At 38.2% G+C, this 25,232-nt stretch overlaps 1 protein-coding gene across 4 annotated transcripts; it reads left to right on the forward strand.

The window, feature by feature from the left end:
* Positions 1-4,643: 4,643 nt before the first annotated feature.
* lcp2a (lymphocyte cytosolic protein 2a) lies at positions 4,644-23,486 on the forward strand. Of its 4 annotated transcripts, none has more exons than XM_088441779.1 (33): positions 4,644-5,097; positions 7,402-7,464; positions 7,637-7,683; positions 8,254-8,319; positions 8,557-8,585; positions 8,941-8,975; positions 9,055-9,247; positions 9,333-9,424; positions 11,804-11,861; positions 12,074-12,139; positions 12,425-12,444; positions 12,529-12,548; positions 12,698-12,811; positions 12,882-12,900; positions 12,974-12,989; positions 13,075-13,153; positions 13,240-13,289; positions 14,508-14,542; positions 14,617-14,773; positions 17,072-17,157; positions 17,357-17,426; positions 17,553-17,609; positions 17,686-17,705; positions 19,555-19,574; positions 19,798-19,914; positions 19,987-20,005; positions 20,083-20,095; positions 20,172-20,247; positions 21,660-21,712; positions 22,025-22,101; positions 22,220-22,294; positions 22,744-22,893; positions 22,979-23,486. In XM_088441779.1, the coding sequence occupies exons 1-33, from the start codon at positions 5,020-5,022 to the stop codon at positions 23,120-23,122; spliced, it is 2,214 nt and encodes a 737-aa protein (XP_088297905.1). In that variant the 5' UTR covers positions 4,644-5,019; the 3' UTR covers positions 23,123-23,486. The 4 variants fall into 4 exon arrangements, with proteins under 4 accessions (XP_088297905.1, XP_088297908.1, XP_088297906.1 ...); XM_088441782.1 differs by having other exon boundaries at positions 21,666-21,712; XM_088441780.1 differs by having other exon boundaries at positions 4,645-5,097; positions 20,080-20,095; positions 21,666-21,712.
* Positions 23,487-25,232: the final 1,746 nt, after the last annotated feature.

The following is a 25,232-nucleotide window of genomic DNA, read 5'->3' on the forward strand; positions in this document are numbered from 1 at the left end:
AAATAAGATTATTATCTATAAAAATTGTATAAGTATACATAAACCTGTGTCATTTTTAACATTAACAAAAGAAAAATGCAAACTAAATCAACTTTCAACCACTGTTAATCATTTTCTACAGCATTTATACAGCCTACAGCTTAGTCTAAAACAGAAAAATAACCAAGTGCATCTAATTGCCAGAAACTAAAAAGTCAAATAATGAAAATTCTTTTTTCATTGCATTTACACTTCACATGACAAAAACAAAGTATTTTCCCTGGGATTTACTTTCAAACCCTCAAAATGTTTAGTGGCATCAGCTCTATTCATAAATATATACATATACATACAGCAGTGGTGGACTGTGAGGGCCAGGAAGGTCTTCTCTGCTGGCCTAATGTAACCTGACATAACTATAATAAACTATAATAATAACTAAAATAAAAGTCCATTTCATTTCAAATTTACTTTTACTAATATATATATATATATATATATATATATATATATATATATATATATATATATATATATATATATATATATATATATATATATATATATATAATGTGAAATTATTCTTCATATCCTGTTCTTTTTGTGTCATTATATCCATATGGTTACACTCCTAAGTGCTGCAGTTTAAGTGTAGAGTTTTTAGCCAATTAGAGTTCAGCTAACGTGTGTCGCCAGGCAGACTTCATGGAAGACTTCATGTCATCCTGAGCCCAAAAGTGCTGGGCATTCACTTGAACAGTTGACGGCTTCTGTGCAGTGTTAAATGACATTGTGTCCGGGCCCATATTTTCTTTAGACAGCTGCAATAGCCAATCAAGCCATAAAACCGCCTTCGAGAAATCTCATGTAAAACGTGACGTAAGTGGACGCTCACTGCAGTAAGACAGTGCTACTGTATATTGATCCACCATGTTTAACGGTGGAAGTAGTTAAATAAAGTTACAGTCGACCCTCATGTTACAACGTCCCTGACTTTCGTTATTTTTATGTTGCGACGTGGAATACCGATTTTTTTTCATTCCCTTTTTATGGTATTTTCCCGGTTTTGCGTCCAAAACAACTGTCATGACCCTAGGGGCTTGGCTGTATTTGTTTTGTTTCGTCTCCATCTGCAGGCGTTTTTAGGTGAGTACACTTATTTTCAGTTGCCATCCCTGCAACGTGTCACTACAACTCTGGTCTGCTATTTGTCGGCGTCTCCTCACGGATATGGTGGTCTGCAATTGGTTGGCCTCACTTGTTTCAAAATGGTGGAACGGTAAAGCTTTGATTGTGAGTGGTTACAAAACCGTAATCATAGTGCATTTTACTGCTTCATTCAAAGTTGAAAGGGTTAGCCATGGGTCCCAAGATTGATAGTGATGTTAAAGAGAGAAGTAAGAAGATGATTTATGTGGAAACAATGCTGGAGATAACCCTTATTAGGGAATATGAGATTAACAAGCGCCACTCAAAGGTAAAAAAAATCCTTCCCCAAAATTTTTCATTTATGATGTTTTCTGATTGTATACATGTATATTATATATACGTAGCACTTACTGTACTATTTTGGTACCAATTTTTAATATGTATATAGTATAATTTTGATGTTTCTACCTAGGGTTCTAAACGCGTGAGTTATTTAACATAGGTTTGGATTGCCCATCATACGGTGAATTCGCCTTACACCCACTGTATTTAAAAAAGAAAAAAGACATGTTGCTCAACCAGCTAATGTTAGCATTAGTGTACATTGATGCCAGTTTTTAGTATTTTTTTTTTAAACCCACAATCAAGAGCAAAATGGAAATTGAACCAACGCAACTTTCAGCATTGTCGTCCATTTCAATACAAACGGATTTATTAGTAGAAATGAAACAGGAAGACAAACTCTACAAGCAAGTCATTAAAGTCTTTCGAGGAAAAAGGAATAATGGATTTTGTACTGAAATAACTTCGGGACAGCCGTTTTGGGTTAATATGTTTTTTTTCATGTTATGTCATTCAGATTCAATGGTCATGTTTGGATGGGTTTGGTTGTTGTGCATTTGTGGAATTTTGCTCATGTTTCTGTTACACTCACGTCTGCCTTGATTGTCTGCGTTCTCGTTAGTTTGATTTGGTTCACCTGTCTGGTGATAGTTTGCCCAGTTTTGCGCCCGGTTCGGTCCTGCCTCATTTTCCTTGTAAAAACTTCCTTTTGAGCCACATATTTCTCAGTTTTCCTGCATTTTTTGGGTCCCCTTCCTTCCTCCTCCCAACTCACCATGCCAAGACGTGACACTTATATTGAATTGCCATGTGTAATTTAACGTACAATCTTGTTAAAGCTTGCCTGCTCTTCGTGGACTTAAAACTTTGTGGACAAATAATTTGAAATTATTGTTACTTATTCTAGGTTTGGGCTCGTAGAATGATAAATTGATAAATGATAAATGTTTAAATACTCTGAAAAATACTTGTAGCCCAGTAATGTGTACATGTGCGCATTACAGGTCCACTGACGGCCTAAGTTTGAAATACAGTATATATATATATATATATATATATATATATATATATATATATATATATATATATATATATATATATATATACTGCTCTAAATGGCTCTAAGTGTCAAAACAGTTTGTTTTTTTTGTTTTTTTTGTCAAGTGATTGAGATCACAGGAAAGTCACTCCCACGACAAATGTGAGGGCAAATACTGGTGTGAAACTGCAAATGACTAATAATATTAGGTCACCGGTTACTGTACTACTTGATTCATGAGATTTGTTTTTCATGTTTCCTGTGATTTGTTTTTCATGTTTCCTGTCACCTTGTGATGTCAAAGAAAAAAAAATTGAATACGAACTTTTACCCCTAGATAAGAGAGCGGCAAACCACTAACGAAATAGGACCATAAAGCATTACCAAAATGCATGTCGAATATACACACTCATAAACCCATGTTACACAACCACTTGTACTTTTTGCTGTAATGCGGTCGTCGAATGCATTACACACAAAAAATAATATTTTGCTTAGTACAAGTAACACGATGCATTACCAAGCATTTTTAACCTGAAAGTGGTGTTTTGTTTTGTTTTTTCCCCACAAATTCTACTAAAACACAGCAAGATCGGAAAAGAAAGTTTCGAGGCAAAATGTTTACTTCTTGTTATGGATATCTCCTACAGCAGAGATGAATAATAGTCTATAAATAGTTGTGGTCAATGTTTATCAAAATAAAGCATACAAAAACCCATGTTAAAGAGTACATCTAACACTATAACAATGATGTAGGTTAACTGCTAATATTAACCCCACTGAAAGCATCTAATTTTCAAACGTCTGTCCTTAACCTAGCTGATTGAACTTAAATTCGAGTATTAACTCTTTCAGTGCCAAGCAGTATTTGAAAAGTAAACCCCTAGCGTGCCAGTCAATTTGCAGCATTTTTATGCATCTTTCTAGGCCTACGGAATATTCTATTGTATGACTATGTAGACACTGGTGGTACCAAAAGAAAATTGGAATCTATTTTACTTTGAAAAAGAAAGTAAAATTCAACCTTATTCTGTTCTTTAGTAATCACTGTTTGAAAATAGATCATATGACTGACTCCAAGCTATTCTGGACAAAAAAAAAAAAAAAATCCTCGCACTTATACACTTTGACACAAATATATTTTGTCGCGTCCGAACAAAAACAGTGAAAATGTGTTTTTGATGGCAAAATAATGCATATGTATATAACTACATTACAACTGCTTTCGATTGGCATATACTGTTTTTAAGAGGAGCGCTGGCCACGAGTAATTAAATATTTAAAATAATAAAAAATAAAAGTATTTTACGTGACAAAAGTTCTCGTCCACGGCTCTGAAAGAGTTAACATTGAAATTGTGGAATGCACCGTTTCTGTCTAAAGCAAGGGTAGGCAATTCCGGCCCTCGAGGACCGGTGTCCAGCATGTTTTCCAGTTTTCTCTCCCCAACACACCTGATTTAAACCATTAGCGTATCAACAAGCTCTGTTGGAGCTTGAAAACAATCCTAATCATTTGAATCAGATGTGTTAGAGAGAAAAAACTGGAAAACATGCTTGACACCGGTCCTCGAGGGCCGGAATTGCCCAGCCCTGATCTAAAGCATTAACAATGCATCACTATGCTGTGAAGCTAAGTAATAAATACGGGATTAAACACCCAAAAAATATTTTGTGTCTTGTCTTTAAAGATTTACTATACAGTGCAGATCAAAAGATCAGCACTGGTTTTGTCTTTAGGCACTAAACACGGTATGTATAATGCGCTAGATTTAGAATGGCAAATCTGTATTTCCAGTCAAAGGGGTGAGAGTAATTTAAAAATAATTCAATAGTAGTGTAATGCATTACAATCACTTTGAAATGACCGTGATGAGTAAGAAATAATGCTTTCGAGTTTTGAAGTAACTTGCCCAACTCCGACAACCAAGAATCCACCTGATGACACCAGAGAAATATGTTTATTGCTTTGGCTCATGTTGCAACGAGATGACATTTTCAGCTACTAAAGAAGAATTTGCAGAAGAAGGAAGGAAGGAATATAATGTGCCAAAACATAAAGCTTTGTGACGGGTCTTGGCCTGGTGACTCAGTGCCAACAGTCACCCACCATCTCTTCCGCTTTGCGGTGAAGAGACTCGGTGGAGGCGGGACTGGGGGAAGGGGGGTGTACTGCCTTCATCTTCCCGCGTCCTCCCCTCTGCAGTCACTTCCTCTGAGGTTAAGAAAACGAGTGAGCGAGACGTTGACAAACTCACCAAGTTGGAGGAGACAGGAAGAACGAAGACAGCCATCTTAGTTCCACTTTGACGTAGCGGTTTAGTTGACGACGTGAAGGCCCCAGAAGAGTTTTCACCGATTTTGCTCTTAGGAAGCAAACTGCTGGATGAGACTGAAATTTAGATTGTTGCAAAAGGCAAAGCCTTAAAGGAGTACCACGAGAGTTTGATTCTAAGGCCACCCCATAATAACTTACTGGATAGTCTTCTGTGGTGAGAAGACACGGGCAGGATGAGCTACGGCCAAGTGCCATCTCGCTTGGAGGTCATCGAGTGGAGCCCTCAGCAGCTGGCCGACTACCTGAGGAAGGTCAGGCTCACTTTTTAAGTTCTCGTAATGCAGAATGTTAAAAAATAAAAAATAAAACCACTTTTGTCAAAATCATGCCGGAGAGCCCTGGTCACATTTAATGCCTTCAATGTATACGTTGGCGTCATCCAGTCATCTCTCAAATATCTCCAATCAGTCCAAAATGCTCCTCCGCACCTTCTAAGTTGAACATGTAAGAGCGAGCGCACAACTCTTGACTGGGTCTAGGCTGGATTCTGTCCCTGCCGCCAAAACAACTTTTGGACCACAGCTCTCCTCAAATACTTATTCGCTTATGTAAAAACATTCCTTATTTTTGCTGTCCGAGCTGGGCGACGCAGAAGCATTTGGATGAAAGGCAGCGTGAATTTAAAAAAAATATTTAGGAGATGTAAACGAAGTGGACCTACTGTATATAACCCTTTGTGCACCATATGGTGTCATCATTTTTTTTTTTTACCTCAATTTGAACTAGTCTCAAAGCACTTTACATTGTGTATACGGCTTGAGTGGGTATGCATGAGGAACACATGGCTGAAGAAGTTATTATGTGGAGAAGAGAGAGAGAGAGAGCGGTGCGTCTATTCAAGAGGGTGCTAACTGTTGAAATAAAGCGAATGCTGCAGTGTGAACCCTGCCTCCCCGTCCACCTGTTTATATCTTTACTTTTCTCGGCCATGTCCTCCAGGGCAGTTCCCGCTCTGAAGAGAGACTATCTACATGGGAGGATCTCTCCTGTGTCTCCTGTGTATGGTTAGGGGACGGGAACAGGAAAGTACTACACAGGCCAAGCCTGTCCATTGCGGCAAATAGGGGTTGTGGTTCAGTATGTTGGCGAGGCGATGCCGAGTGTGTGTGTGTGTGTGTGTGTGTGTGTGTGTGTGTGTGTGTGTGTGTGTGTGTGTGTGTGTGTGTGTGTGTGTGTGCATGTGAAGTGTATTCGTGATAAAATAAGGATTGGCATCTTTTTTTTTTTCAGGAACTTTGATGCGCTTGGGTGTTTTCTGCTTAGACCATGAGTATCAAACATACGGCCAGCGGGCCTGTTCTGGCCCACGAATGGGTTTAATCCGGCCTGATGATTTTATATTGTAAAGTACAAAAATGATCTGATTTTTTTGTGCTTTTTCATTAATAAAAACAATAAAATGTTTTATGATTAATAGCAATGTTAATGTCTTATGATCTATAGTGGTGTTGTGCTTACACTATGTAGGACTATAAAAAAAGAGTTGTTGTTTTAAGTTAAATCTTCTTTACTAGGATTTTATTGGTCGGGCCGATTTAGGAATAGATTTTCCTCGATGCAGCTCGCAAGATAATGAGTTTGACACCCCTGGCTTAGACAAACCTTTAATCTGTATACAGTAATGTAAAAAAAATAAGAGTTGTTGAAAATTGGTTTATATTGCTTTTTCCTCTGTCAATGTTAAAAAGTACTTTACTTATACCTTATACCAAATTCTTTTTCTTTTCTGGGGGGCTTTGCAAAATATAATTGCAATGCACTGGGTTATGGGAACACTGGTCATGGGGAAAAAGGTAGGAAAGGTTTTATTCGACACATTTCTTACACTTTATGAACTTACAATGTCTATATGGGGGCAATTCTGATGTTGTTTTTGAATTAGTACCTTCAAATCTGTGCTTCAAATCTAATATCTATGCAAACTTGTGGTTTCACTTCTATATATGCAATTTCTCACTGCTCATAGCAGTAGCAGTTGTGGTCTTGACCGGTCTTGATTGGAAAACAAAAATCCAGTGTTTATCCTGTCCAAAACTGAGTACAAATGCCTGTGACATCGAAATGTGGCCGAGACCCTTAATTACTGGTCTTGTGACCAAGTTCGACCCTGAAAGCTACAACGCCAGTAAGCTAAAAGGAACGAAGGCCACCAAGTATTACGTGATGTTAATAAATCAAGTAAACTCCAGTACAATTCTCAAATGACACGTTTAAATTACTTCATCTCTGCAAACTGACAGCAATATCTAAATAAATAATTCAATTTCCAATTAACCCTGAAAGCTCGGGAATAAAATTAACAAAGGTATTTTTTTTTTGTTTGCTACAATTGTACTCTTATAAATGTAAGATGTGATTCCAGTTAGTTTTCCCTTTTTGTAAAAAAAATAAATAAATAAAAGAACTTTATTTTTTCCATGTTTATTCAATAGTAGTTTTGTTTATTTTGTTAGTTTTCATTAACTATAATAACCCTGTCAAAAAAATTAAGGGAATCTCATCTAAAAATTTGAACCTTTAGAGTCCTGAAGTGAGTATTTGTGTGTGTGTTGCAGATGAAGCTATCCGACTGTGAAAGAACTGTGCTGAAAAACTCGATCAACGGAATGCGATTTGTGGTAAGTTTTGCTGTTGACAAAAATATCCACATCGCTTGACCTTGTAGCCATCACCTGTTGGCCACTTGATAAGTTCAAGGACCGCTGGGAAAAACCTGTAATGGCATATTAAAAAGGAATTTAACAGTTGTAACGATTGTAAACAGGGCAATATATCATTTTCTGTTTGCAGAACCTGAGTGACAACGACCTGCAGAAATTCCCTAAACTCCATACACCGTAAGATTTCAACCTAAAAACAATAGCATTTTCACTGAAGGAGGCAGAACTTCATGCACTGGGTTGCACAAAACCTTAACTTTTTCAGTGCCACGGATGAGAATTTTCATCATGTAAAATACTTAAGTTTCAAGAGTTTTCTTTTCATATGTATAGTATTATTATACCACACAATGAAATTCTTATTCCGTTCACTTCTCCGAGTAACAGACTACATTCCATGTAAATAGCAAGGACACGTCTTTACTTAAATTATTAAACCTTATACAGTAACAGATTTGTTTTATCTTCCCTTCCGTGTGTTTTACAATTGAGACCGGGCACTGCTCACTTGTTCGACCTAATAGCGAGAGTTAGGGCGGGAGCAGATTACAACTCATGCCTTCATTGGTCAATGGTTGCACCAGGAAACCAATCATGCGTCTTGCAGGAGTGTTCATCTTCCCTTTGAAAGTATCTTTAAGTGTTCTGGTCCCCATTAACAGCAAAAAACGAGGGATTATTGTATGATAGTAATTAAAAAAAAACAAAAACAAACTAAGGGCCTTTTGTGTTTGTGGCTTCTCACAGGATTATTTCCAAGTTGAGTGCTGACATCAGCAGGAAGGAAGAAAAACGACGGCTGTTTGGTAAAAAGTGAGTTCCTGTTTCAGTCAACATGGAGGAGTGAGATTTATTTAAACTGCCCTGATACACGCACGCACGCAGCAGCACAATGACCAAAGAATTATCATGTTGCCCAGACTGCTTTGTGCATCATGATAATTCATGCTTTACATTGTATAAAAATATTTTATGCAGGTATAGTTTTGTTTACAAATTTTGTTTTGACAAATAATGCTAAAGAACATTTTGTTGTTTCTCTCATTACAGAACCATGGCACCTACATTTCATGTCCCAGGTAAATCTTTTAAACTTGTAACAAAAAAAGCTTTGTTATACTACTGGTGTGTCGCTGCTGCTATACTGCTCACGGCCACTAAGAGTCGTCTTTTCTCAGCTGAAATGTCCAATAAATAAAAGATTCCTCCCCAAAAAAGGTTTTGCGAACTTTTTTTAAGAAAATATTTTTTAATTTTATTTTTACAGAAAGTGACGTTCACTCTTTTAGTAATCCAAGATTTTGGTTCCAGCACTGTGTTAATTTTCAGAAAATATACATGTGTATTGTTGAAGTTGAAAAAGAATTGAGAATAATGTATGATTTCATGATTTGTTAAAGCTGCTAAAAGTGTAACATCTTCTGTCTTTGACAGTTCATGATGTGAAAGGTTTGGGCGACAATCATTCTGTAAGTTGATGTTTTTCCCAAGCGGCAGATGGCATGCATTACTTATTTACCCATCATTACTGGCTTTGCTGCATTTTAGGACGACGGTGAGGATATAAATGATTACGAGAGTCCCAACAGCGGAGGCGAGGACAGTGACCTGAGTGACTATGAGAAACCCAACAATGACCCTGACGTGGCCGAGCATTACGAACTCCCCCCTTCGGAACCCTCAGAGGACTTGGCACACAAGTTGCGTAGTACTGTGCATCTGGGGGACACCGAATACATTGGTAATATTTGACCTTGACTATCAACCTTTTACCAGAGCGAATGTCATTCCTTTGACTTAACTTTGTCTCCTCTGTGACTGCGTAGATAACAGGGATAAACACATGTCATCCGGAGGTGCACCGCCTGCTGTTTGCCCCCGCCCACCTGTGGCAACACGTCCGGCGTTGTCGCCCCGGGTAGTCACTCTCTCGTATTTACTGAATTCATACTTTTTTTTTTTTTTAAGTACATACATGTTGACAGAAATGCATATTGCAGATACAAGGTGTGCTTGCTCATAAGATGGAAAATGACAGTGTGGACATTTTTTAGCGTTAGCATTTTATGAGTACATGGCGTGGACCTTCACTCAGCACTGTGCTCCCCCAAGAAAAGAAAAATGGCTATTATTAAGAAAAGAAAAAAAGGTTTTGCCCCCCCCAATGAAAATTGTAAAGAACAGTGTTCCATGCAAAACAGATGAGCTGACTAATGTAACACATGCCATGGGCACTCCTACGACGTCGACCTAGAATGGAGCCTGTAGCTGACCAAACATGACACGGAAGTGGATTTTACAATCAAAATTCCAATTTATTATAAAAGCAGTCTGGGTGACATCTTCCCAAAGGCTTTCTTTTGTCGTCGTCTTCGACTCTCCTCCAGCGCACTCGAGTTTTAGTTTGCACATGTGAGCCTCATGAAGAAGATTGGCCAGCCAATCTGTCAATCAGCTCACGGGCACTCCTACATGACACATGATTGGCTCCTGCCATCATTGGTCGATGTCGCACCGGGAGCCAATGACGTGTCTTGTAGGATTGCCCGATTGTCTTCATGAAGCTCACAGGCGCAAGTGACAACTCGAATGCATGGAAAAAAGAAAGTGGAAGAGGATTACAGCAAAAGAAAGCCTTTGGGAAGATGCTACCGAGGCTGCTTTTGTAATAAATTAGAATTTCAAGTGTAAAATCGACTTATCATGTTTGGTCAGCTACAGGCTCCACTCTAGTTTGAGATCTCAGGGATGTTACTCCGAGGGCAACTCCGGCCCTCCGTGTTCCCCAACCACAGCCAAAGGATGAAAATGAGAAGGTATAACAGTACAGTGTAAGACAGACATGTCCAAAGTCCGGCCCGGGGGCCAAACACGGGGTCAATTTCCATCCGACCCGCAGCCTCCGTCATAAAATCAATAACGTCTGGCCCGCATGGAGAATTAATACATTGCGCAGCAGCGCTGTTACCTGCGTGTGCTAAATGCTGCCATCTCTAGGCTCAATTAGGAACAGCAAATTAGTATATGAGTAATTGACTGTATGAGCCCCTAATTTTTTAAAATGGTGACAATCAAAAAAAGGAGGAAAGTTGAGCTGCAGTGTGATTCAGTGAGCTGCGGTCAGCACCAGCAGCTTTATATGGCCAACTTTTACTGACAGCTGAATAAGGACAATTCCCGAGAGATTCGAGCATTTGGTAAGAAAATGCTAAGCTTGTTCGGTTCGAGGTATTTGTGTGAGAAGACATTCTCGGTTATGAACTTAAATTAGAGACATGTGAGGACACGGCTAACAGACTCTCATTTTACAAGACATCTTGCGCATCCATACTACTGCAATAGAGCCACACCTGGCCTTTGTCCTGCAATCCACATCTCAGTTTCATTCATCACACTGATGCAGACAAGTCATTTTTCATTTACGATAAGTCTTAAAACCTTTTTTTTTTTTTTTTTTAAGTTTTCACTCCAGAATAATAACCATTTAAAAATCTAATCAACATTTATAGTTACTAATTTCATATTTTAAATGAGCCCTGTATATGTTGATATGATTATTATTTGTTCATTTCTCTGTTATTGTGTTTAAAAATTCTATAAATATTAAACAGCCATGGTGAGATATTCTTTTGTTTCAAATGTAATTTGCACCCAAGAGTACAATTATTTCTGTTCAACTATTACAAAAAAGTAAATTAAAGTGTTAAAAAAGTGAAGTTAAGTGAATATTCAATTTCAATATTTAATGTCAATTCAATTTTGATATGCATGTTTCAAATTAACCAAAACACATGCTTAAGATGGCTGAAATGAAAATTAAAAAAAAGCAAATGTTAAACACAGAACGGCTCGCTGAAATGTATTTAAATTAATTGGTGTTATATGTAAAGAACGCCTGCCAAGGTTGGCCCCCCTACATTTTTAACACACCAAATCTGGCCCACTTTGCAAAAGGTTTGGACACCCCTGGTATAAGATATATCACTGTATAACGTTTAATAATTTAAGATTTAAGTCAGTATGTTTACGGCAGTAAACTTTGGCTCAAATATGTAAAGCACAAACATTCTTCCATTTAAAAAAATTCTGGTACCCACTTACAAATGCTAGGCTGGGGGGGGGGGTCCTACTTTTCACCGAGGGTTTCACTGCGAGAAATAAGGGAACACTAACACGAACAAGAAAAAGCCACTTAGACAAACTTCTAAATCTGTCATTTGCTAAGAATGATTGAGGCACGATTTCATAATGAGCCAGTGACAGAAATTGACTATTGATATTTTTTATGTTTCTGCAGCCAGTTCAGTCCAATCGAGATCACTCACCCCACTCTTCTAGACGAGCATCAGAGAAGTGTGAGTTAAAATAAAACCCAATTAACACTTTCTGGAAGTTGTGTCCAGTTTGTTTCACACGTTAAATGCATCCCACACAAACACATTAGTAGGATAGCTCATAGAACATGTAAACAAAAATAACAATGTCTTCCGCAAATGGGTGTTGTGGATTTGTTTCGCTGTGATTGGTCAGTCTCAGATCATTATTATATCATGATGTGATCTTTTAGTGTTTCCAGGACCGCCCCAGATCTTCCGTGGTAACAAACCGGGCCGTAATTCCTCCCCCATTCAAGGTACAAGCCAATTTTGCACTGTTTTGCTGCGCTTATGCAACATCTGATGTTTTACTACTGTACTGGCAAACCTCAGTATGTGCTGAATTATTAAACCATGTCTTTTAAGCTTTACTTTGTGGTTTTGTGCCTTTTTAAAACACATGTAAGGTGTTTTCTGTTTGCAATTAACTGTTTTATTTTGCTTAGTTATTTATTTTTGTCATTTGCACTTCAAGGGTCACCATATTTTAAGTCAAGCCAAAATTAAACTGGTAAACTTATGATTTTTTTTTGTCTTCACAGACCCTAATGTAGCAGAAAGGGTGGGTGCATTTTCTAAATTTAATTAATTTGGTCCAAGTATTTCACGTTATCTTTACTTGTATTTTTCTATGGGTGTTACACAGCCAAGCATCCTTTCTCGAAGGTAAGAAAGCCCATAAAGCCAAATTTTGTGTTACTATGTTTCTTCATACATTTTCCTCCTACACTGTCATTGATGGCTATTAACTTCAAATATCCATTTAACTTGGGCTGGGAGTGAATGAATGCAAATTTTTCGGGGGGTGTCCTTAGGCCTCAGGTGGATGCCTTGGATTGTGTCATCAGGTCAAAACCACTTGCACCAAATCTCTCCTCCACTTCTATTGGGAGGAGCAATTCTTCCATTAAGCCTCCTCCTCCCAGCAGGTAGGTTGGCCTCCCCTCATTCATCTGTTGGACGATAATCCAATAATTGTCGTGTGATTTGTTGTTACAGGATTGATGGTACGAGGGAGGTAAGTTTAACCTTGATATGCACTTTCTGATCTGTACATTACAAGCGTGTCATGATTTATTTTCTCCCTTTAGCAAACACACAATGATGGTAAGAAATGTTCATTTTGATTCAAGCCACCCAAGCCAGATGTTTTTTTTTTTTTTTTTTTGGTAAATGTAATATTCTCTTCCAGCACCCAAACTCAACACGTTCCCCCTCTTCCATAAGACTCTGCCCCCTCGCCCGACAGTCCCGAGCCGCCATGGAGACAGGTTGAAAGTCACAAGATGCCAAAAAGTTACAGATTTTCACTATCAAGTGAACAAACAAAATCCAATCTTTTTTTTTAATGTGACAGTTTGCCTCCTGGTGTCACTTCTGTTGCACTGCCTCTCAGTGTCTCTTCTGGTAAGAATATACATATATCTAAGAAGTGAGAAGTAATTTTTAAGAGTTAATACAATAACAACAACAATAATAATAATAGCCCTTATTTATGAATATTGTGATCTACATTGAGAGTATGGAACAGTTGGAGGAGAAGCCAGAGCAGTGGAGGTTTGCAATACCGATTATATGAGTGTGAATAAGAGGGAGCCAAGTGGAAGTGTGAGGACACAGAGTGTAGGAAGGTGGAAGAGTTTAAGTATTTAGCCTCAACAGTCCAGAGCAATGGAAAGTGTGAAAAAAGAGACAAAGGAGCATCTACAGGCGGGCTAGAATTGGTGGAGAAAGGTGAGGTGTTGTGCTGGAGCTATAATTTGTTTCATTTAAACAGTTTGATTTGTTCTGTTTCATATCTGCTAGATGGATGGTTGGATGGGGATGATGCATTGTGCTTGCCTGCTACCTTGTGGTCATTTACATTACATGCCCAAGAGGCTCAGCCTTGGTAAATTGGAGATTGCTGTAATACAGTTAAATATCTCGTTCGTGGCAAATGGGAGAAATTATATGCCTTTTAACAGAGAGAGAAAAGAAAATGAGTAATGGCTCTAATTAGCTGTACAAGCCAGGAAAACAAGTACAGAACTTAAACTTCCACACCTCCTCAATTTGTGTTAGCTATCTGTCTAGTTTGACAGCTACATCAAACGAGGACAGAATAGGTGTGCTGTGTGATGAAATGAAAGGAAATGTGTACAAGATTGTGGTAAGACCTGAGATGCTGTTTAGCCTGGACACAATGACACTTAGGAAAAGACCGGAGACAGAGGTTAAGGTAGCAAAGTTGAAGATGCTGAGGTTCTCTTTAGGAGTGACCAGGATGAATGGGGTTAGGAATGAGTGGGGACAGTGAAGATTAGCGGTTTTGGAGATAAAGTCAGAGAGGCTGAACTGAGATGGACTTAGAGGAGAGATACCGAATCTATCGTTAGAAGGATGCTAAGAGGCAAGATGTCGAGAGGAAGAGCATAGAGGTTTACAGATACGGTCAAAGAGGACATGAAGGCCGTTAGGTGAGAGAAGAAGATGCAGGAGGCAGGCTTAGACGGAGGCAACCGATTCGCTGTGGCGACCCTTGAAGGGAAAAGCCGAAAGGAGAAGAAGAAACCATTACAGTATTTATAACTTATTCTGAAGTGGAATGCATATATTTGTTTTGTGTCTTTTCTTTGCCAACAGTTCCTGATGTTGAAGGCTGGGATGATGATGATTTTGTGAGTACAACAAATGCCCATCTTACAAATCTACTTTTTGTACACGAACCAAGTATTTCAAACTGTGTCTTCAGGATGATGATTACCCCGAGTATGAGAGCCCAAACTGCAGCGATGACGAAGAAGCAACGGACCGGACCGACAATTATGAACCGCCTCCTAAAGAACCCTCAGAGGAGCTGGCTCACAGTTTATTCTCCACCCTGACCTGCGGAGAAGGCGAATACATTGGTGAGATGCCAAACACACTTTGAATGGGGCTTCCTCCAAAGTTTTGATTAGAACAACAGTAGCACTTTGCTTGCATCTTGTGGCATCCTATGCGCTAAGGGACTATGTTGCAGGCAGCTGTGTAGTTTCAGGTCACAACATTTTTTTTATTTTATAGTTTGCTGATATCTTGTGGAATATTGTGACAAAGGCCTATGTTGAAGTTAGACATTTAGGCAAAAGTAGTGCTTTACTACCATGATGTGGCATTTTACTGTCATTACACATTTCCGCTACAATTTAGCATTCACAATTGGGGCCGATACCTGGTCTTGTTTTAAGATGTCTGCTCTTTTGAAGTAGTTTTACGCCCAGAAGGTAGAAGTTCCAAACTCGAAGATTTGATTTCACAAAATTTTTAAGCACAATGCTAAATGAGAAAAGTGGTTTATTTTTTGTTAAGGGATTGTCCACTTTAGCCATTGTTGGCAGTAAAAAGTTATTATTTAGTCTTTCATTTCATGAATACATTATTTTTCATTTAGAATTAATACTTTTAATACAAAATTTTCCACTTTCTGTCGACTGGAAATGACGTCACCTGTGTTTAATATTCAGGAGACTACCACTCACAGCTTGGTTTGTGAATATCACATGACCAAGAGGTGAGCCATGATTGGTCGCTACCTGAGCCTTGAGCATCGATGATGTCATTTTCAGTCATCAGCATGTGGAAAAATGTGTTTTTAAAGGTATTAGTTGAATGTGAAAAATAATTTTGTTATCAAACCAATTATCAGGTGGCCATTTTACATGTTTTGCTGGTTTGTTGTCATTTGTAGTGCACACTGTTCCCCTCCTTCATCTTCAGTCCGACATTTTTTGAAGCCGAACCAAACTAATCGTCGGCCGTCGTCATTGTATTTTTTTGGCCACGCTTCCGTCATCTGTTTGACATCACAAGAGGGGGTCATTCAACAAATATTTTTCGATGGTCCGTCATTCGTCTAGCGCTGGGACACTTAAGTCCTAAGTCTGACATTATTTTCAAGTTAAACCAAACTGTAATTGTCAGCACAATGATGGACTGGTGACGTTTTAGAAGTTATTTATATCTTCATCATCAGTGTTTTAAGTGCAAAACAACTCTGTTATCAGTTAAATTAGGAAGTTGACAATACACAAATCCAATTCCAATGAATTTGGGACATTGTGCAAAAGAAATAAAAACTGAGTAAAATAATTTGCAAATGATCTTCAAATGAAACATATTTAATGTTTAAAATGATCTATTTTTTTTTCAAATATTCACTTATTTTAAATTTGATTCTTGCAATGTGTTCCAATAAAGTTGTAACAACAAAATACAAGGAAAGTTAATGAATGCTCAAAGAACACGTCCTTTGAATATTTTACTGGCGAACAGGTGAATTGGAAACAGGTGAATAAAACAGTCCAACAGTTTAAGAACAATGTTTCTCAACCGTTAATTGGGAAGAATCGAGGGATTCCATAACCTATGGAACATAATATCGTCAAAAGATTGAGAAAATGTGGAATACTTTCAATGTGTAAGTGCCAAGGCCAAAAACCAACATAATGCATGGGCACTGAATTTAACATAGTTTAGACAACAGTCTATAGTAGGGGTGTCTAACTCATATTTATCGGGGGCCGCATTGTATAATATAATTTTTGTCAGAGGGCCGGTATGATTGTGAAATCAAATCAATGTTAGGTGTGTTTGTCACACTTTTAACTAGTTTTGAAATAAGAGCCTGGTAAAAACTGTTCAAAAGAGATATTGGGAACACAAAATGCTTGTTATTTTTACTCCCAAATTTTTAAATGTTGTGGACAACTTGCAAATTTAGTAGTTTAACCAGAAGCTTGAAGTTTGATCAGGATCTCGGGGGCCACATAAATTGATGCGGCGGGCTTTATTTTTAATGTTCAGTTATATCTTACTTTGATGTGTGCTTTTAATCTGGAAGGCTGCACTATATTTTCATTCCTTGTTTTAAAATTCCTGAAACTGATTGGCTGTCCAGCGTCATATTGATGTCGTCCTAATACTCACGCAAACTTCATTGACTGCAATTCAAATGTGTTTGTTGCTGGTTACACCATCCACGAAGATGATCTGAACTAAGAATTCTTTATTTTCACAAACCACGAAGAGCCGCAATATAAGGATGAAGGAACCGCAGGTTGCCGACTCCCAGTCTATATATGTGTGTGGATAAATTGATTTTCTTGAGCATGTCCTCAAAATTTTATTCTGACATGAAAGTGTGATTTGTGTATACCCCACCTCAGATAAACATGTGTCTTCGAGGGGCCAGCCACCAGCAGTCAGTCTGCGCCCCCCCGCCTCTTTGCATCCACCACTGTCACCCTGCTCGGTGAGACTCCAACCTGTAAAAAGTCTCCAAAACTCACATATGAAAATGCACAAGAATTCTGCCATTTGGGTTTCCTTTTCTGCCGTCACCATCAAAAGCTTCTCTTGAGTAGAGGCACAAAAAAGTCACTTAGTATTGGCAAAGAGCATAGCAATAAATATGAATATCATTAATGCAATATTAATTGGGTATTTTGCAGCAAGGTGAGTCATTGTCCAGTCGAGATCTCTCGCTGCACTGTGCCAGACAACAAACGCCACCAGGGAAATGTGAGTAACAATTACCGGGAGCCGTCGCTGTTAATCAACATCATGAATCATTTGATTCAAATGATCACTATACTATCATTGACATTCGTTTATATTCCAATTTACCGCTGAGTTTAATGCTTCCAGGGCCACCTCAGATTTTCCGTGGCAACAAACCAGGCCGAAATACCTCTCCCATTCGAGGTATTTTGAAACCAGTTGCTTGATTGCTCAGGTTAAGTTAAAGTTGAACCTAATTTATTTGTCTTTTTTCCCAAAGGTCCCAAAACAGAAGAACGGGTGGGTATTTATTAACCACTACAGTATATAAAAAAGATATGTTGGCTAATTACTGTAATTCCTCAAATATAAGACATACAATTTTCCCCTAAATGAAAGCCAAAAGTATGGGAACGTCATATAAACGGAAATTCTATTTTTTACTTATTCTACACCATTCCCGGAAGATTGCTCTGTAAACCACATATGCTGAGTCTTGATGCACAGAATAACGTTTTTACATTGTATTCTTACTTACAATAATTACTGAAACAGGACGAGCTTGAGGCCGGTGTTACAGTTCAACTGAACACGCATGTTCGTCTTTTTGACATAAATTCTTTTTATGTATGCACACTTGTAGTTGTCATTGTTGAATTTTGCGCTTAAGAGCCTGGGGTGGTGTAAGTTAGAAGTTTACATTGCCGTGAATGCAAGACAATCGCGACCCTGTCAAGTTGCTTCGCCGGAGCCAGTTAAAATGGGCGTAGTCAAACTAAGCACTAGATTAATTTGTGCCCCCGCCGGGACACCTGGTCAGTTCTACATGTACTGTATTACATTCCCGCAGGCGAACCTATGGCAGCGAGTGGTCTAGCGGGAAACTTCAAAGAAAGTGTGTCATTTATTTATTTGTCCACGCAGGCTCAATTCCCGCTTGGAAAATGTATTTTTATTGCTTTTAGATTTTTACTATGTTAATATTTTCCTGCAGATAATCAGAAGTTGAAAAGGAATCGCTTTGTTTCGTGTGTTTATTGATGAAAAGGACAATTAGACAGTTAATCGATTTCCACGTAGCTTGTGACGAATCTGCAGTAAGGAAACAGAAAATATGTCAACAATCGACACACATCTGGAATGGGGAACCAGTTAATCTGGGAGACAGTTAGCTATTAGCAGCTATTAGCGACGCTTGCGTTAGGTTAGGTTGTTGGAGTTATAGAACACGGAAAGGTATTCCATTTGACTCATTAATTAATTGTGATCTTTTGACATAAACACACAATCATAAACTTGGTTGGTATTTATGGTAAAATTAAGTCCAGCTGAATCACAAAGAAAAGTGAAAAACAATTACTTTGAGCGCATTTAACGTTACCTTGGTGAGGTGTTCACTGACCACTCACAATGTGGAAAATCTGCTAAACAATGAACTTAATGCGCAACAAATATATCTGAACACAAGAAAATATAAAGAGTTTAGGAAGATGAGGTGTATTCTGTTTTGCTCTAATTTTAGATCATTTCCAGATAAGCCCTGACAAAAAGTTAACCTACGACACCTAAAAAAAGGGGGAAGGCGATTGAGTAGGCGCTACGAGGCCCGCCGGTCGGCCAGGGTCACAGTGCCAGGGGGTGGGGGCAGACGGGACGGAAAAACTTTTTCTCATGATCGATAGCAGATTTGGTCCGCAACATTAAGAAAAAAACAAACAAAAAAAGAAACAAAGTAAAAGCAAATTATTTTATTTTGTTTCAACGCAGCCAGCTTTCATCGAGCGCTTAAATTAATTTGAGAATATTCCTAGGCAATACATTCTGAAATTCTATACATTTGGACAATTTCAAGCCTCCAAACAATTAATGATTACTAAATAATAATTATGGTAAATTCGGTAATCAATTAATTGTGCTCCTCTAAATATTAGATTGAATAACAAACAAGTAGAATAAACCCTTATTTCATTATACATATGCATACAGTATCATCAAATCCTTTTTCCCCACTGAAAATAATTGTAACGTGTGGTTACAATACAAAAATAATTGTAACGTGTGGTTTTAACATAATAAACACCACGTATATTTGTGTTTTTAGTTTTTTTTTTCCCTACTCATCCTGTAATTTCATTTCTGTATGTTACAGCCATCTGCACACTCTCGAAGGTAACGCACACACACGCGCGCACACACTCACGCGCACAAGTTGTGCACGTCTTTGTCGTCACAGCTTCGTACAAGCAGGAAGCCAGTATGACTTGACTGTCGCTGTGGTCATGTGATAAGAGTTCAGCTTGACTGGAAGTCATGTTGTTGGAAATGTCAAATAATTCAGATACTGATCAAATTGGTGCGTTAATTTGACGAGTGTTTTTTTTTTTTTCTCCAGACCTCAGGTGGATGTACCAGATCCCCCCGCCAGGCCCAAACCTCTCGGGACCCAGCCTTGTTCCTCGGCCTCCATCGGTAGGAGCAACTCCTCGGTCAGGCCTCCTCCTCCCAGCAGGTGGCGTTACTTCATTTCACTCAGAATGAATCTATTGTTCAACCAGAATCTCATTATGCATGGTTGTTACAGGTTTGACGAAATTAGGGAGGTAAGTTAAATTTTGATTTGAATAAAAAAACAGATCTGAGCACATAAGTATTCAATTTTATGTTCTCCTTCTAGCAGGTACACACTGATGGTGAGAAACCATTTTCATGAAATCTAATTAAAACGGATTATTTAAAATGAATATTGAAAGCTTTATGTTTTTCCAGCACCCAAACACAATACGTTTCCCCTCCATAAAAATCTGGTCCCTCGTCCAACACAACCAGGTCGCCATGGAGACAGGTATAAAGAGTCAATCGGAGTGGCCATGTGATTTACACACCCCTTTAAAATGCTAGGTCTTTGTATTAAAAAAAATACAGACCAAATTTACTTTATTTTTTCAACCTCCATTAATTTTTCCTATAACCTGCACAATGCAATTGATTAAAAATATCTTTATAAGAAGGAAAGCCAAAACAAAGAACTAAAATAATATGCACATTATCTTTTCTCACCTCTTACAATGGGGGGATGTGACAGTCTTCAGAATGAATCAGACGCATAGGATCTCATGCTAAATTAGTGTCAGAACAGACCTGTCACCGTTTCAATTGCCTTCATCTCAAATTAAGTTCAGATGTTCAAGTAGGCATTCTAATGTCTGCTGACAGTTATTTTGTTTTGAAGTCAGGGACCACTTTTAGAGAGGACATTTTCCAAGTACCCCCATTGCAAATATTTGCAGAAACAAAACAAAATAAAAACAAAAAAGGCTTCAAATGTATTTAAGTTATTATATATAAATGTGTATTCAATTTTAAAACATAATAAGTGCCCTTCTTATTTACCAATAGATTTAATTTGACACCAACTACTACTTGCTACTTTTCAGCCATACTGAAGTTTAGAAAATAAATATAGCAAATTTCCTGCTTCCTTATAACAAACCGGCTCAATTTCTATTTAGTCAACACAGTATTATAAAATAAAATGGCGCTTTAGCTAAAATAATTTTTTAGTCAAGTTTTCAATTTAACAACACAAAAAGACACACAAATACACACATGTAAAAAAACACTGCCAGTGCAAATGCATATACATGTTATGCGTATATGTAATGTATATCATTCACATCGCAACGCATTTTGACAGATTTCAAAATTATTACACTTTAAAAAATATGTTAACTCATTCAATGTCAAGGATGTATTTTCACGTTTTTTATTCGTCTGTACAACCAACATTTAAGTACACTAAGGGCATTGTTTTCGAGATACAGTACTTCAGTATTAAATCAATACTTAAGTATCTGGGATTGAATGTCTGGACTCTTAAAAAAAAATGATTGCTTTACTCAAGAGTAATAAATACTTTCACAATTTAATCTAAAATTACATGAATTAAACACACATATATATTATTAATAATCCAAATTATTTTATGGACCTCCTGCAGTCAGGCCACGGACCCCCGGAGGGTCGCGGACCTCACTTTGAGAACCACTGGAATAAATTATGTTGAATTTTAACTGTAGAAAAGTTTTTGGATGTTTGATCTTCAACATTTTTTTTTCATATCACACAAACATAAAATTTGAATTTGAACTGGGGTGTGTAGACTTTTTATATCTGCTATATAACATTTTTTTTTTTGCATTTGGTATTAAACAATGTGTACTCACATTTGTTTTTCTTTTTTTCATCCCCATGGAGCCATAGTTTACCCCATGGAGCCACTTCTGTTTTGTCACTCTCCCGTAATACGGGTAAGAAAACATGGAATTTTCCTGTATCTATCGTATTCTATTCTATTTTGCTCATTTGCTGATAAAGACCACCAGGGGACTCCCTTATACAGGATGACATTTTAGCAATCACAAAAACACAAAAAATCTACAACCTACAAGATCGTAAACAACACACTGTGGACTGGTTGACTCAAAGAACGCTCGTTTAATACTACTCTATTTCATTGGACGACTTTTTCACAGAAATATTTACTGTAATTTTGACTAAACTTGTTAGTAATTGAATAGCGACTTACATTATAGAAAAAAAAATGTCCTTTGTGTGTGTAGCCCATACAGATAACAGGAGCAACTTTGCTGGGTCGGACTGTTTTCAGCCTCCACCACAAAAACCTCCATTCAAACAGGTCACATATGCCTTAAAATTGCATTTCTCTTACACATTATATTTAAACAACTATCTATATAGGTAACATTTTTGTAAAATGTAATCATTCAATCAAATGAAACACTTTGTGTGTATAGGGAATGGACCCACGCTGGTATGTTGGTAAAGTGACCAGAAGTCAAGCTGAAGGATACTTAAAAAAAGTTAGCAAGGTAATACACACGTGCACCCCCCCCCCCCCCCCCACACACACACACACACACTGACGTTTTTTTTTGCTATCATAGTAGGGACATTTCATTGACATGATGGATTTTGTAGCCCTTAAGCTTAACTAACACAATAGATTGCTTAACTCTATTATCCTAACCTCAAACAAAATCAAATGTAAGCGAGTCTTGACCCTCAAAAAGAGGTCTGAACATATGGCGTGCACCAAAACAGTCCCCAAGTGCAAGAGGTCCCCACAAAGAAGTAAAACCTGGAATTTGGTCCCCACTGTGTTCTAAAAAAAAAAAAGGGCAGACAAACACACACTGCACACTCCATTAGTTCACTATGATTTCCCATACTGCACCTATACAAAATTAATGGAAGTTACTTTATTTTCCATTCCTGAGCCAACTTAGATTCATATGTGTGTGATTTTGTGTTGGTGTAGGATGGGGCGTATCTGGTGCGGGACAGCTCCCATCAGAAGTTCAACCAACCTTACACACTGATGGTCCTTCACCAAAACAAAGTGTTCAATATCCAGATCCGACACGAGGACAAGCAATTCCAACTTGGAACCGGACTCAAGGCCCAGGAGGTAAACCCAATTTCACATTTGACAATATTCAGTACATTTTGTATAATGAATTCAAGTTGCTTCTACCTGTGTGTGTCTATTGTAGTCCTTCCCTTCAGTGTGTGACATCATTAAACATCACTCCCAGTGTCATCTGCTGCTTATCGATGCCAAGAAGCGCTGCCTGGGCCAAAATAACCAGTGTCTATTGTCGGAACCGGCAGGGATTTACATGACCGGAACACAATGATCCCACTGAGACGTTATAATAGAGTCAAACAGTTTACACCTATTCTGGGTTGAACTGGTTCGAATGTTCTTTATGTAGCTTTTTTTTCCATTTGCCGCTTCTTTTCATGCTCACGATGCAATGTTGCCTTGAGTTACGTGTAGCCCAAGTTAAATGGGACTTTAGACACAGCTTATCATAATGCTAACACACAAAAGAAAACTCATTAATAAATCAATATGTGGCGGTTGTTACTTTTATCCAACATTTGAACACAAACGGTGCAGTAATACATTTAAACATTCACTGTAAAAACGATCACGTGATATATAAATATTTATTAAATTTAAACATGTAATAAAAGCCCTTTTGATTCACCAGCAAATTTGATTTGACAACATGTATATTTGTTACCTTTCAACTATACTGAAGTTTAGAAAACAAAAGTTGCAAATTGCACAACTCCTTGTAACAAATCGGGTCCAATTATTTAGTCAAAAACATCATGATAAAATAAAATGCCACTTTAGCTTTGCTGGCTTCATTGCTTCATTAGCAAGCAATTGCAGACACCAAATGCATTTGAACAAATTTCAAAATTATTACAGTTTTAAAACTATAGGACCTCATTCAATGCCAGGGGCCTTTTTTTACGTTTTAATAAGCGTTCGGACTTGAAATTCGAGATACAGTGGGCACCCGGGTTTACGAACTCCCTGTTTTACGTCTTTTTCGTCTTATGACGTGGACCGCGGCGTTATTTTTGTCCCCCTTTTACGCACAAACCTTTCGTCTTACGAACCATCCAACATGTCAGTCGCAGTCACGGTCTCAGTCACAGTCTCAATCACGGAGATGCCGATATGCTATTGGTCGATTAAGGTCACAGTCACGGTCTCAGTCACGGAGATGTTGATATGCTATTGGTCGATTAAGGTCACAGTCACGGTCTCAGTCACTGAGATGCCGATATGCTATTGGCCGGCGTCACGTCAATCACAGAAATGCCGATATGCTATTGGCCGAACGCCCTCATCGAGCCGGTTGGTGTGTTGTGAGGACTTTGCAAACCTTATCTGTTAGACATGGCTTCTAAAATTGCAAGTGGCGGTAAAGGAAGAAGTAAGAGGATGATGACAATAGAAACCAAGCAGGAGATAAAAAAATACGAAGGGGGCGCACGCATAGTTAACCTTGCTAGTGAGTATGGCCGTAACCGCTCGGCAATCTTCTAAGGGCAAGACTTTCCTTGCCAGGGGACGGACCTCGGTCAACAACAAAATGGAGAGGCTTCTTCTATTATGGATTAAAGAGAAGGAAATCGCCGGTGATATGTTCTCGTTTGAGAAAAGTTCTCGTCCAAGAAAATAAATAAATAAATTCTGCGGGTTGGTCTCTGCTCCCCTCCGCCACCACCAGCTCAAGTCACCTCACCCCAAAGGTAAATGTCATTTTTCCTTTGTATATTTATGTTATTTAATTTAACTGTACGGTAGATTATGTTACTAATTTTTAATATGTGTATAAAGTCGTGATGTTTTTACGTAAGGTTTTTGCACGCGTTGCACGCATTATTATTAATTAACATAGGTTTGGATTGCTCGTCATACGACCAGTTTGAGCTACAAGCCTAGCCGCTGAATGGATTAAATTCATAACACGGGGGCCCAGTGTACTCAAGTTTTAAATCGATACTTAAGTACATTAAGGACATTCATTTCCAGACACTTAATTATTCAATAGACACTTAAGTATCTGGGTTGGAACGTCTGGACTCTTAAAAAATGTGAAAATACGTTCCTCGTATTGAATGAGGTAAACTGGTTGAATTGATTGCTTTATTGAAGAGTCCTGAATACTTTCACAATTTTATATGAAATAACATGAAATTAACACAAATACGTATATATATTTATGCTTATGCTCTACTGGTTGCAAAAAAATCAGTTTCTTTCCTTCTCTCACACACAAAACTACACACACAAAACTACACTCACACACTCACGCGCACACACGCGCGTCGTTGGGACCCGTATAATCCAATTCATCAGTTACAGCTCAACCCGTCTTGTTTTGTCTGCGTCGGCTGCCGATTCGAAGCTGTCGCCAACTGACGCACTAGACGCGCGTC

This window comes from Hippichthys cyanospilos, chromosome 18 (assembly GCF_059441005.1).
Source record: "Hippichthys cyanospilos isolate Australia breed blue-spotted pipefish chromosome 18, RoL_Hcya_1.0, whole genome shotgun sequence".
Classification (NCBI taxonomy): Eukaryota; Metazoa; Chordata; class Actinopteri; order Syngnathiformes; family Syngnathidae; genus Hippichthys; species Hippichthys cyanospilos.